Source organism: Ochotona curzoniae, unplaced genomic scaffold, assembly GCF_017591425.1.
Source record: "Ochotona curzoniae isolate NIBS_2020 unplaced genomic scaffold, NIBS_Ocur_1.0 scaffold_2453, whole genome shotgun sequence".
Taxonomy (NCBI): domain Eukaryota; kingdom Metazoa; phylum Chordata; class Mammalia; order Lagomorpha; family Ochotonidae; genus Ochotona; species Ochotona curzoniae.
In genome coordinates, this window is record NW_024467094.1 from 1465504 (window position 1) to 1479898 (window position 14395).

At 42.3% G+C, this 14395-nt stretch overlaps 1 protein-coding gene across 5 annotated transcripts in view; it reads right to left on the reverse strand.

Moving 5' to 3' along the window:
- The window catches only part of NCOR1 (nuclear receptor corepressor 1), a 116660-nt gene that overhangs the window by 32243 nt on the left and 70022 nt on the right, over window positions 1-14395 (reverse strand). For 4 of the 5 annotated variants that reach the window (XM_041001593.1, XM_041001592.1, XM_041001594.1 and 1 more), the window contains 5 exons: window positions 12723-12852; window positions 11364-11559; window positions 1734-1894; window positions 403-523; window positions 208-309 (listed from right to left, as the gene is read on the reverse strand). In XM_041001593.1, coding sequence (XP_040857527.1) covers window positions 208-309; window positions 403-523; window positions 1734-1894; window positions 11364-11559; window positions 12723-12852 — 710 coding nt within the window. Of the gene's footprint in view, window positions 1-207; window positions 310-402; window positions 524-1733; window positions 1895-10766; window positions 11560-12722; window positions 12853-14395 lie in introns of those variants that run through there. The other variant, XM_041001595.1, reaches the window with a different exon arrangement.

The following is a 14395-nucleotide window of genomic DNA, read 5'->3' on the forward strand; positions in this document are numbered from 1 at the left end:
GGGAGTGAATCATCGGACGGAAGATCTTTCTGTCTTCCCTTCTCTCTGTATATCTGACTTTGCAATAAAAATAAATAAATCTTGAAAAAAAGAAGAAAAAAAGAATTTAAAGGCTGTAACTTAAAAATCCCATATAAAAACATGTTAATGACTTACTTTAATAAGTTTTTACTGGGGCTCAAAGTTTAATGTTTCTGCTTACTTTACCTCTGACCACACCTTCATGTTGGGCCCTGACCAGTAAACCCTCGGGTTGGGAATTTTGGCTTCGAGGAGAAAATTCTTCTTGCTTGATGTAGGGCAAAGCAGCTGTGGACAAAAGCAGAGAAGCATCAATCCAGCAAGTCTTGAATCCCTCGCTGTAATGTTACAAGCACCCACCCGTCGTGAATAACACCTAACCTGATTTGGAGGGTTCCTGCTGCCGTGGCAGTCCAAGAGAGATGGATCCCACGGAGGGCTTAGCTGTTTCTGGAGCGTAGGAGGCCTGACTGTGGGAAGTCAGATAGGTGCCGGGTGTTCCCTAAAAGCATAATTTACAAGACTAAACTCTGTTTTTTTTTAATAACTCAATTACAAAGTCAATATTCACATGTTTGTCACAGAAGTTAACATCTGTCGTGTAAAAATAAGAATTCATTTTTGGGGACCATCATTCTGCATTCTGGCAAGTGGGTTAAGCTGCCCCTGCAGAGCCAACATCCCAAACTCCCATGCAGGTGTAAGTGCTCAAGTACTTAGGCCATTATCTGCTGTTTTCTCAGGAACATCCATCATGGAACTAGACTGAAAGTGAACCAGTAAGGACTTGAACCAGCACCCAAACTGGAAGCCACTACTGCAGGCAACTACTTAACTCACTATGACACAATGACAGCCCCTACACTTGTGTTTTGACTGCAATATGTCATACAGGATTAAGCATGGAACTTTCTACTTGTGTTATTATACTCAAAAAGGTTTACATCTCAAACATTTCAGATGCTCAAGTTTCAGAGTTATTTGTACAATCAACAAGTATATCAAGTACTCAACATCAGTATAGTCAAAATGAAAGACAGAAGAAAGCAGAACAATTGCAAAACCAATAGAAAAGAACTAAAAACACACATGTAATCTTCTATCACCAGATAACTACGCTAGAGAACAGGAAACCTATGTCCACAAAGAACCTACTGTGAGACTGTTCATAGCGGCTCATTTTTAGCAGCCAAATCCTAGACACAGCTCAGGTTTTATTTATTCAAAAGAAGGGAAGGTAGTACTTATTACACACAGATCTGACTGGCCCTAAAATCATTCTGCAAAGTTAAAAGCAGACAGACACCCAAGAATGCATATTCCATGATTCATTTCACACGAAGTCTAGAAAAAAAACAAAATGAACTTAGGCCAACAGAAAGTGTTGTCATGTGCACATAGAAGCACATGAGGAACCTGGTAAAGTGCAATGTCCAGTAGCTTCACTCGGGTGTGGTTACATTGTACACAAAATTGTCTAAAATCGAACCATACCTCAACTGAAAACCACTACTTGAAAGCACTCCACTCTAACTTGTGTTCCACTAAACATCATGGTAAACACACGTCTGTGGTAAGTTAAGACAGCATGCCATGGCCAACCAAACCAGACAACGGACACAGCAGTAGCTGCACTTTCCAATCAACTCCTCGGGAAGGGTCATAGTTAGATACATTCAAAGGAAGTCTATTGTAAAGTGTAGCCATTTTACCTGTGAGATGGAGCCTCCCATGATAAACGACGGCTTTTCAGAAGCCACGGTGGTTTTGGAGGATGGGATGAGAGGTGGTGGCGGCCTGGTTGGTCGGGTGGTTGGAAGGCGAACCCCTTCAGGAAGATTAGTTATCACTTGATGTGGAGCAGGCTGGAGGACTTTAAAGAGGAAAAGGTGATTTAAAACAGTCCGTTTCCTTCTTTGTAACCTGATAATACTTATCTCAGTCAATTTCCAAGGTTGTAAATTACAAAATAAATTATAAACGTGAAATGAAGTCAGGGATGAACATTTCTATTTCAACTTCCTTCTCTTAAGCCTGGACACTTAATCACATCACAAATGGAACACGTGAGGCTGTGTTTACTCCCTCCAAAACAGAGTGTTCACGCTGATGCTCAAATTCTCCGCTCAGTCTAGACAAATGTCACTCTGTAATAATTTTTGTCTCTCCGCCACTCTCTGGCCTCACAGATTAGGTGAGAACGAACGGGCTCAAGGACAGCTGCTGTCATTGCGTCATCTTCCGTGCAGACGTAACTGACATCCAGTTAGATGCCCTGTGTGCACCGCATAATTTGGAAGCACTTATTGTCTGTCTCAGAACAGCTGAATTTTGGTAGGCTGAAGAGGGATGGTGGAGCTCAAGTTTTACAAAATACACCTTTTTTTTTTTTCCCAAAAGCAAAGCTAGCCAATGACACAGGATAAAGTTGTGAACATACACTTCCACGTGGCCCGGTGAATCTGAACGGAATACAACTGATGATGGAATGCAGAGAAACAAGGAAGTGGTTCTGAAACAGCAAGGACATGTCTGGGACAAGCAGCTCAGTCATGAGAGTAATCCACCCACGTGGACCGTCTCTGGGTAGATGGCCAGCAGCCACCGCACCGAGGTGGGTATTTCCCTGGCCGGACACTAGAGCGGGCCGCACTCATACCAGGCTGTGGAGCGGCTTTACTGACTTCTCTCGGAGAGAGCCTACACGGTGAGGCTGACCTTGCTGCGGGGCTGTGCATCTGCGCTTCCTGTCCTAGAGCACGTGTGACCTCAGCATAGGGCACGTACGCCACTGATTTTCCTAAGAAAGTTAAAGTTATCAAAATAAGGGAAGAACCCTGATTAAAATAGTAAGTGTGAAAGGACCAAGCCCTCACTATCTAGGGGCAGATTAAGCGTAAAACTAACATCAAGGTCAAAGGGTCTACCACAGAGGGGTTAAGAACTCCGAGAAATCCAACTCTAAGTAAATGACACTACTGTTCTCTTAGGACAAAAAAAAGAGTCTCTTTTTTCTTAAGGAAAATCCAGTATTTTCACATGCAACAGAATCACAACAGGCAAATATCGGCTTATCAGGTGATTCAGTGATTTCAGCTCTCACCTGGATTACAACAGGTATATGCTCGGAGGGTTTGTTTCAATCTTATAATTAGCCTGTCGACACCTCCTCAACACTGAGAGGAATTAGTTTAAGACTGAAAAATGTTTGAAGATGCAAATCAAACTAATCCAAAAATCCTACAGAAGCTTATAAAACTGCAATATCAGTGCAGACTCTATAATATGCAAGTTATTTCCAATCATAGTATAAAATAACTTGAAACACTTAAAGAGCATGTCAAAATACAGATCGGCTGAGAATTTTAAATATATGCAGTTTTTTCCTTAAATGGAACTAACATACTCAAGTCATTTTTTTTAAAAAAATCAGGTCAGCATAAAGTAAAACTCATCTATATGCAGACATGTAGCATTTTAATGTGAGAAAAAAAAAACTAAAAAAGAAAAAACATTTCATTACTTTTAGTTACCCATTTATCCTTACAGCTAAAACTAGATTCAAAATAATTTTCTGTACTTCCACTCCAAAGCATCACTGGAATTTTCACTAAACTTGCATTAAATTTCTAAATAAATAGAAGAGGCTTTATATTTTGAGTTTTCTATGAGAGGTGCTTGATTTTTATCATAGGTTAGTGCATTACTTGTTTAAAACTATTCCTGCGTACTTTTTATTCTATTCCTAGGAAAATAACACTTTGCATACAAGTCTATACACATAACTCACTACTTTAGCTATATCATGGTGATGTGAATTCCTATGTCTTCTAAGAAACTTCAATTTTTCGTTTAGCTCCAAATGACTTTTCAACTGATTCTTTTCAGCTGTCTAGGTGGATAATCTTAACCTGCAAATTACTATTTGTTTTCTCCCTTCAAATACTTAAACTTGTTTGGCCTGACCATATTGTGTTAACAGATGGGATCTCCTTTTAATGCTTAGACAAGGAAAAGGCTTCTACTATTTCACTATTGAGGTCCATAAAGTTGGTTTCAAATATACAAAGTCTGTCTACTCAGTTTCTTTAAATGAGAAAAAAATGTTAACATCAACCAGTATGCAAGTGGTGAGCACCATGTATGACATGAATGATCTCATTTAGATCTCACCACCAACTAGATGACTAGCAACATCGTACAAATTGCCCAAACTCATACTGCCAGACTTTCTTAAAAACCCTGTAATTCCAGACTCTTCTTTCTAAATTACAGAGTGGCAGTGTCTCACTACATTCACTGGATACTGCATTTCAGATGTGTCTTGGCTCTTTACCAAGAGAGTGGCACCATATTTTTCCCTGTTGTGTTAACAGGATGAATTACATTAGGTGTCCTAATACTGAGTCAAGATACACATGATACAAATCTATTTCACAAGAAAAATCACTTCTTCCTTCCTGAAGAATTCAAATGACTGGAGAGGCTGGCACATTGATTCAGCAAGCTAATCCATCACCTGCAACATAAGTAGCCCATAAACGTGCCAGTCCCAATCCTGACTGCTCTGCTGGAATACATCCAACAGGGACAGAGGCCTGGGGGATCCTGTTGAGAGGCTCCAGGAAAGAGGCGGCAGAGGGCGGCTCACCCAGAGCGCACTGTTGCCGCCAGTGAGTCCTTGGATGTGCTTTCATGCTTCCCTGATAGATGGCGATCATCTGTGCTCTAGTTATCCAGTTATCCCAGATCAAAGTAGTGCTCCTTATCAATAGAATATCCCACTCCAATGGTGCTTTGATCCTGGTGCCTTATTAGTTGCCCTGGAAGTCCCTGCTTTATACATGTGTGACACCAGTTGTATATCAAACCTGATCATTTTAACCGACGTCTGAGCTGAACTATGTTTGAAGTGTTGCTTTGCTGAATGTATATAAACTGGAACCCTGGAAATAAACTTTGCCAGTTGCCCAATAAAGCACTGTTGCTCATTTCTTTCCAGTGGCATCTCCTCCCCCAGGAAGCCGCAAGGTAAACTTGAACTGCTCCACTTCCGACACAGTTCCCTGCCTACAGCCTGAAAGCACTGGAGGATGGCTCAGTACTTGGGCCCTACACCCACGTCACAAGCCAAGTTGTTCCTGGCTTCAGATCTGCTCAGTTCTTGTGGTTGTGGTTATTTGGGGAGTGAACCAGCAGATGGAAGATTTATCTATCCTTCTTTCTTTGTACAATCTGTCAAAATCAAAATAAATAAATTTAAAAACAAACAAAACCTGATGATTGTTGAGGATTTCAGTGCCTGAGGTGTCTGTGGCAGCCACTGAAGCTGCCAGCTGCAGCACTACCATCTATGTGGGTGCTGGTCCCAATTCTGGCTGCTCCACATTTTTTTAAAGTATTTTTAACCTAAGATGTTTAACATAAATTCTTTTTATTGGAAAGGCAGAAAGAAGAAGAGACAGAAAAATCCTCCATCCACTAATTCACTGTACACATGGCAGCAACCAGCAGAGCTCAGCCATCTCAACAACGGGAGCCATGAGCATCGTCCTGGTCCCCCATGTGCACACAGGGTCCCTGGGTTATGAGCCATCCTCCCTTGCTTTCGCAGCCCACAAAAAGGGAGCTGGAAGTGCTGCATTCCAGGACATCAACTCATGCTCATATGCAATCCTGGTGCTTGCAAGTGGAGGACTAGCTAATTGAACCATCACATTGGGCTCTGCTCCATCTCTACACTTGATCTTAGCCAAAAGGCCGAGAAGTGATCTGCTCCATTGCTAGCACAGCTTGCTGCTAATGTGCCTACGAAGGCAGAGAAGGATGGTCTGGGTGCTTTGGTCTTTGAACCCACAGGGGAGACTCTGAGGAAGCTCCTGGTTTCTAGCTTCAGAAGAGCTCAGGTCCAGCCAACTGTGGCCACTGGGGTATAAATCAGCAGATCCAAGTTCTGTCTCTAGGTGTCCTTCTCTCTCTGTAACTCTGCCTTCCAAATAAATGAATACATTCTTATAATAATAATAAAAAAAATCAGGGCCCGGCGCGCGGTGGCGCAAGTGGTTAAAGTCCTCGCCTTGCACGCCCGGGATCCCATATGGGCGCCGGTTCTATCCCGGCAGCCCCGCTTCCCTTCCAGCTCCCTGCCTGTGGCCCGGGAAAGCAGTGGAGGACGGCCCAAAGCTTTGGGACCCTGCACCCGCGTGGGAGACCCAGAAGAGGCTCCTGGCTTCAGATCGGCATAGTATCGGCAGTAGCGCTCACTTGGGGAGTAAATCATCGGACCGAAGATCTTCCTCTCTGTCTCTCCTCTCTGTATATCCGCCTTTCCAACAAAAAAATAATAAAGATAAATCTTTAAAAAAAAATCAGACATAAATGTGTCAAAAATTTAAAAATTAGAACCAAAAAGAATTCAGTGTCTTAGACTTTACAATTTCTACTAATGTGCTAAAAAAAAAAAAAATTTTCTGCTAATATTGAAGTTTAAGAAAGGATAAAAATCCAGCTGGTTCTAAATATAACTATTTGGATCACCATGTACCCAGAACTAGAAAAATAAAACAAAGAACAAAATAAACACAGAATTGGATTCAGTTACACAGAAGCATTAACTCTTTGAAAGCTTGTTCCAGAAACTCAATTCTAACTATCTCTACATGGGTAAGTCTGATTTACTTCAAAGTCATCAGAAAAACCAGACAATGCATGGAAATACTACTGGAAAATTGAAAACAATTCATTTTAAGCACTTCTCCAAATAAGCAAAGCTCTAAACATAAAAAGGCATATCCTTGATAATTATCTGAATCATTCACATTATGATCAAAACAAGCATACAGATGGACAACAGGTGCCACCATCACATTTCAAATGAGACTATGAAAAGTTAAAGAATGTGATTTAAACTCAGGCATACTATATCAATAGGTGTTGGTATTCTGAACATAAATCCACATTCTTGTTATCTAACATTTGCACAAACTATTCAAGCTACTGCATTAAAACATCCGTGTCAAACATTCGACACACTTTTACAACATACGTGTAAACATTAAATGTTATTTAAAAGACCATTCTACACACTGAGTGGCAGATGGCTGTAACTTAAGGAGAGACCTCAGAAAGCTGTTGGTTAAATTACCGTATGAGTGTGCTTAATATGTGAGGTAACTAGAACAAAACTTAATCTTTGGATAAAATGTAACCAACTGTTCCACTTTGTAGAGAAACCTTAATGTCACACTAATTCAAAGTGATCACAGTCTGGTTTTAAAATCACTGCATTATGATTAAAAACTGGTACACCACCAAGTTCTAACCCAAATGGGTTACTGTGACTGACCACAGGAAATGAAATTCAGCTTGGAATCTCAAAATGTTAGGTTCTAGCCTGCTTCAGTTATTCTAGCTTTTATATAACTCATTTTTAAAAGCTGACCAACAAAAGTTATGAGGCTCTAACATAATAAATCGATACACATAATTTGAATGATCTGTATATTACTAAGTGAATGAAGTTATGCTTTGGCATGAATATATCCAAGGAAACTCTTTAAAAGTTAGTAAAAGTTTGCACTTCTTCCTCACTAAATCTGTCATAACTCATTCATGTAAGGAATACATAGCTCAAAAGAAGCTATTCTATACCATGCTACTCTCAGATAACAGATTCTTTTGTAGTTGGAACATTCATACCTCAGCTGTAGACCACAGCCTAGATTGCTTTGTACCTCGGCAAGTGTTAGTTACACTGCTGAGAGAAGAGCAACCAATAGCAGTCGGGCATTCTGAGCCTGGTTCATGCCAAATTTGTGTTAACTATACAAGCGTGCCAGCACAGTTACCCATTTTGTTTGTTTATTTTACCTAGATTTATTTGTTTATGGAAATAAGGGGCAAAGGCAGGGAGCACACGGCTGGGACAAGCAGAGCTGCAGACTACTTGGGGAGAGGTCGGGGATGTACCGGCTAGAGTGAGTCTGAAGGCATGTTTGATGTGGAGGAATGACTCCTGGGTTCGTCCGAGCACTGGGCAAGGAAGCTGAGACCAGGTGGTTTAGTGGCAGAAATCTGAAGGCACCTCTGGGTCAGGCCAAGGCACCCGCCCATGTGGAAGAGCTGGGCGGGGCTAAACAGTATCACCCATCATCCACCAGTGCATACAAAAACTGGGGCTAGGGATGTCTGGCAAAATCAAAATAACACTTGAAATGCAAGGCATCTAAAGCCAACAGTCCTGGGGTTGGCATTGTGGCATATCATGTCAAGCTATCACCTATCATGTCCTTACCCCATGTGTGTTCAAGTTCAAGGCCCATCTGCTCTACTTTCAATCCAGCTTCCTGCTAATATGCCCGGGTCCAGTACAAGGGCCCCTACCACATACACAGCTGATTTGGATTTAGTTCCTGACTCTTTACCAGATGAGTCAACTGGTGGATGAAAGATTTACCTTTTTTAAAGATTTAGGTTTTGTTTTTTTTTTTTTTTAAATTGGAAATAGACTCATAGAGAAAAGGATCTCCCATCTCTGGGTTCACTCCTTAGGTGGCTGCAACAGCCAGAGTTCAGCTGATCTGAACATAGGAACCAGGAGCTTCTTCTGGGTCTCCTACAAAGGAGCAGGGTCCCAATGCTTTGGGCCCTCCTCTACCGCTTCCCCAGCCACAAGCAGGGAGCTGGATGGGAAGTGTAGCAGGCGGGACAAAAAATGGTGCCCGTATGGGATTTCACCTCTTGCAAGTAAGGATTTAGCCACTGAGCCTTCACATTGGGCCTAAGGCTATTAGCGCTCAATCTACCTGACTCTGCTTTACAAATAAATAAATCTTACCAAAATAAATAAAACTCATAACCCCCATTTATCTTCATAAGGAACTGTATTCATATATGTTAAGTACACTGTAACACATAAATTATTCATGGGTTCACCATGACCCAGAATACACAGGCCAGTTCTACCACCTCAGGAGGTTTTTATAAAAGTTAGCACATGAACAGTATTATGGTGCAATAGTTTGGATCAGTGTTTTGGACCCCAAAACCTTGGAGTATCTAGCACTGAAATTCACCTATGCTTTTTTTTTAAAGATTTATTGATTTATTTTTATATAGAGAGGAGGAGAGACAGAGAGGAAGATCCTCTGTCTGCTGGTTCACTCCCCAAGTGCTGCAACGACCAGAACTGAGCCGATCCAAAGCCAGGAGCCAGTACCCTTTTCTGGGTCTCCCATGCAGGTACAGGGTCCCAAGTTCTTGGGCCATCCTCAATGCTTTCCCAGGCGTCAAGCAGGGAGCTGGATGGTAAGTGGAGCTGCCAGGATACAAACTGGTGCCTATATGGGATCCCAGTATGTTCAAGGTGAGGACTTCAGCTGCGAGGCTACCACAATGGGCCCCAGCCACAAGCAGGGATCTGGATGGTCCATAGATCCAGGGAGCTGGATCTATGCTTCTGATCCAGTTTCTGGCTAATGTGCCTGGAGACAGCAGATGGTCGCTCATACTTGGGTTTCTGCTACCAACATGGGATACTAGAATGGAATTTCTGGCTCCTGGCTTCAGCCTGGCTATTGTGGTCATTTCCAGAAATGAACCAGCAGATGAAGTGTCTGTCTCTGTCACTCTTGCTTTCAAAATAAATTAAGTTCTTAAAAATATTAGAAGTTGGGCCCGGCGTGGTGGCGCAAGTGGTTAAAGTCCTCACCTTGCACACCTGGGATCCCATATGGGCGCCGGTTCTATCCCGGCATTCCCGCTTCCCTTCCACCTCCCTGCCTGTGGCCTGGGAAAGCAGTCGAGGGCAGCACAAAGCTTTGGGACCCTGTACCCATGTGGGAGACCCGGAAGAGGCTCCTGGCTTCGGATCGGCATAGCATCAGCCGTTACAATCACTTGGGGAGTGAATCATCGGAGGGAAGATCTTCCTCTCTGTCTCTCCTCTCTGTATATCCGCCTTTCCAATAAAAAATAATAAAAATAAATCTTTAAAAAAAAAAACATCAGAAGTTGGGACCAGCATAGTGGCATATCAGGCTAATCATCTGCCTAATATGGCAGTGTCTCATAGGTGTGCCGGTTCGAGTCCCAGATGCTCCGCTTTAGATCTATGGCCTGGGAAAGCAACAAAGGGTGGCTCAAGTCCATGGGCCCCTGTACACATGTGAGAGTGCCACAGGAAGCTTCTGGTTCCTGGCTTTGCTCAGCCCAGCTCTGGCCATTGCGGTGAGAGTGAGCCAACAGATGGAGGATCTCTCTGTCTCTCTCCCTCTCTCCATAGATATAAAACTCTGACTTTCAAATAAGGTCCGGCGGCATGGCCTAGCTGCTAAAGTCCTCGCCTTGAACATGCCAGGATCCCATATGGGCACCGGTTCTAATCCTGGCGGCTCCACTTCCTATCCAGCTCTCTGCTTGTGGCCTGGGAAAGCAGTTGAGGACGGCCCAAAGCTTTGGGACCCTGTACCCGTGTGGGAGACCCGGAAGAAGTTCCTGGCTCCTGGCTTCGGATCGGCATAGCACCAGCCATTGCGCTCACTTGGGGAGTGAATCATCGGACGGAAGATCTTCCTCTCTGTCTCTCCTCCTCTCTGTATATCTGACTTTGTAACAAATAAATCAATCTTTAAAAAAAAGAAAAAACTGCAACAGCACACATCAATTCAAAATGTGTCACTTGTAATAACAATGACATACTGATAAGTAGCCCGCACGCTATCGTTATTTCTATATTAGTAAGCTGTGAATATGATATTAATTAGCATACACATTTTTCATCAAAAAATGCTCAGCTGTGTGCTACACATCAATACAAATGCTCATTCCTTACTTCACAGTCCTAGCAAGGTCACTTCACAGATGGGAAGACCAATGTCATAAAACGGTTAAGTAAGTCGACTATGGCCACACAACTAGCAAATGACAAGGTGAAGTTCAGCCAGGGTCTGAGCGGCACAGCCCACTAGACAAAGTTGAATCTATCTCAGAGTATTAGAACATTACACTGCAGTACCTCAAGGACAAGATAACAATTCTCACTGAAAATTCAGAGAAACAGAGAATAAAACATGCCCTCATAAAGTCCTCAACATGAAGGTGAGTACTAGAAAATTCACATGAACCAGAACAGTAAATGTTACTATCCTCCTGCAGTAGTCGCTAACACTAACATTTCTTAATAGTTTACCTAAGGGCAAGTTAAGGAACTGTACCTGTTAGGGACAAACATAGTAAACCAGTTAAGATGTCATTACCACGCAAAGCACAAAAGACACTACTTTGGGGGTTAGTTTTTTCCCCTTCAAGTCAAGTTCTCTGAGGTGGTAGCTCCATCTACCTACCTTCCCACTCTCTGCTGGGACTTTTAGCAGGACCACATGGACTTGTAGAACTCCTGCATTCCAAATCTGCCTGCTCCTGCCTCTGCCGCTGCTCTTCCAGGAGGGCGGACTCATGCATCGCTTTAATGTGCCGCTGGTAGAGGGCATACCCGCTCACTGGAGTTCCAATGGGTATACTGCATGGGGTGCAGGAAACCTACAGAAGAAAAAAGAAGAACAATCTAAACATACCAATCACCAATGTGGCAATAATTGCCATCTGTTGTAAGTAAGGCTTACTGCATTCACAATACTGCTTCTACTGATTTTACCATCTTTAATAAGCAACAGTACTGCTTAAAATTGCTAGACCGTGCTTCTCAGAGCTGAACACAATGCAGATCACAAAAGGTATGATACAAAAATCAAAATAAACATGCTCTCCATCACTCACTCTTTTTAAGAAAAAGTGTCTGAATGCCAATGAGATAACTATTGGCTGGAGCCCCTAGATGGCTCAGGATATAAGCTGGTTGTTCAAGACATGAAAGTAAGATTAGAGGTTTGGAACCTTCGGCTTCACCTAACCCCCATTCACTTGCGGAGAGCACAAGACGAGCCAGGGACACAACCACTTGCATCTGTAAGCCGAGGTGTTCAGAAAATCCCTGGGGATTCAGAGAGCTTTCCTGTTGGAATGCAGAGCTGTAAGAAAGGTGGTGAATGCCTGTATCCTTCACAGGATGCAGTAACAGTGAGGAAGGCACTTTCCTAAGTTCTAGCAACCATTGAAGTAAAAACTATCAATGACAGAATGATAAGATGCCCTGGCTTGTAACCTCACTGAACGCAAGCGTGGGTCGCCTGAGGACTCAGTACTCACAGGTGAGGGCAATCTTGGGGAACTGAGCCCCGAGGTACAGTGTCTGACACTAACCCTAGGTAGTGGGTGCTGGAATTGACTGAGTTGTAGGACATCCAGTTTGTGTCAAGCCAGTTGGAGAACTGACTGTTTCAAGAATAAGATTAACATGTTTCAACCAACTGTTGTGGGAAAAACAGTTCACTGGTATGTGAAATGGTCACATTCACAAATGCAAAATAGAACTCTGATTATCATTGCCTAGGGGAGGGACTTGTGTAACTGGGACAGATTTTCAAATTTCAAAGATCAAAAAGTTTCAGGAATCTGTTTCTAAACAATGTAGATTCACTTAACACTACTGAATTGCACACCTACAATTGGTTAGGGTGGTTAATTTTATGCTTTTTTTTTTAATCACAATTTTAAACAACATCAAGAATCAACTGCAGCACAGAAAAACTATGTCTACAAAGGTCTTTACATTTCCATTTCACTTTTAGTATGCTGAAACTCACCATTGGTGGGATAACAGCAGCTCGATGCTGAAGCTGGGGCAGGTCTAATGCATTTGGTTTTATTGGGGAAGAGACGAGTATAGATCCAGTGGGGTTTAACAATGAAGGCTTGGAGTCAAGAGGATATATTCTGCAGGTATCAATTAAAAAAAAAAAAGGTAAGTGAGTGTATTTTTTAAGACTTCAAACATAAAACCTTCCCTACTTCTAACACACACACACACACACACATTGCATAAACCCTTAAATATATTTGAACAATACAGAATGTATCTAGGATCTTAATTTTTCACAAAAGAGGAAAAACCTGATGTTGACTTATAGGATGGAATTTATTTGACTTTCATCATCCATCTCTATGATGAACATGAAAACAATAGCTATTAAAATACACTCAGGAGCCGGCATGGTGACATATTGGGCCAACTGTACCTGTGACACCCGCATTCCATATGGGTGCTGCTTCTAGTCCCAGCTGCTCCCTGGTACTGGCCAAGGAAAGCAGCTGAGGATGGTACAAAAACCTCTTGGCTCCTGGGTTCAAACCAGCCCAGCTCTGGTTCTTGTGGCCATTTGGGGAGTAAACCAGCAGTAGGAACATCTTTCTCTCTGTGTCTCTAATTTAATTTTCAATTAAAATAATTCAAAATCTAACAAAAAAGTTCAGTTCTACTGTACTACTAAATCAGGTTAAAACTAGTTACCTGTTATGGGATGTTTTGCTAGAACCAGAGTATTCCTATAAGTGCTACCAGTTTAAAATCTAGAGTTTCACTCAAAAAAGCAGGCTTCCGCCTTCCTGTGAGAGCTGCGAAGAGCCCACAGGACTCCATCAGCAGCACTTGGTGAGATACCTACACTTGAGAATAACTGAGAAACTACATACCAGTGGCACACCTTGTCATATTTACCAATGTTGTCACAGCTACTGAGGAGAGTAGTTTTAAATGTATTAATTTGTAAAAAAAAAAGAAAAATTGATGGATAAAAAGGAACAATTTACATATTATGTGAAAAATTGGGGATAACACCAAAGATGTAGAAAATTGAACAGGTTTTCAGTAGTTTGGAGGTGACACAGACTGCAGGGTATTGCTCAAAAATTATAATATTTTTACAAGGATCTTCCAAAAGATGCTCACTCTTTAAGATTACTACTGTACCAATTTTTTCATTCATATTTACAGATACCAAAAACATGAATAATCCTTATTTGACATAAGGAGTTTAAGAAATGCTTTTTAAAGGGACTCTAGGACCCAGCGCCGTGGCCTTGTGGCTAAAGTCCTCATCTTGAACGTGCCAGGATCCCATATGGGTGCCAGTTCTAACCCCAGCAGCTCCACTTCCCATCCAGGTCCCTGCTTGTGGCCTGGGAAAGCAATCGAGGACGGCCCAAAGCCTTGAGACCCTGCACCCACATGGGAGACCTGGAGGAGGTTCCTGGCTCCTGGTTTCAGATCGGCATAGCACCGGCCATTGTGGTCACTTGGGGAGTGAGTCATCAGACGGACAATCTTCTTCTCTGTCTCTCCTCCTTTCTGTATATCTGACTTTACAATAAAAATAAATTAAATCCTAAAAAAAAAAAGGCTCCATAGTTTGGGACCAAATGTGGCATAAGAAGCTAATCTACCACCATCAAGCTCAGCTACTCTACTTCCCATCCAGCC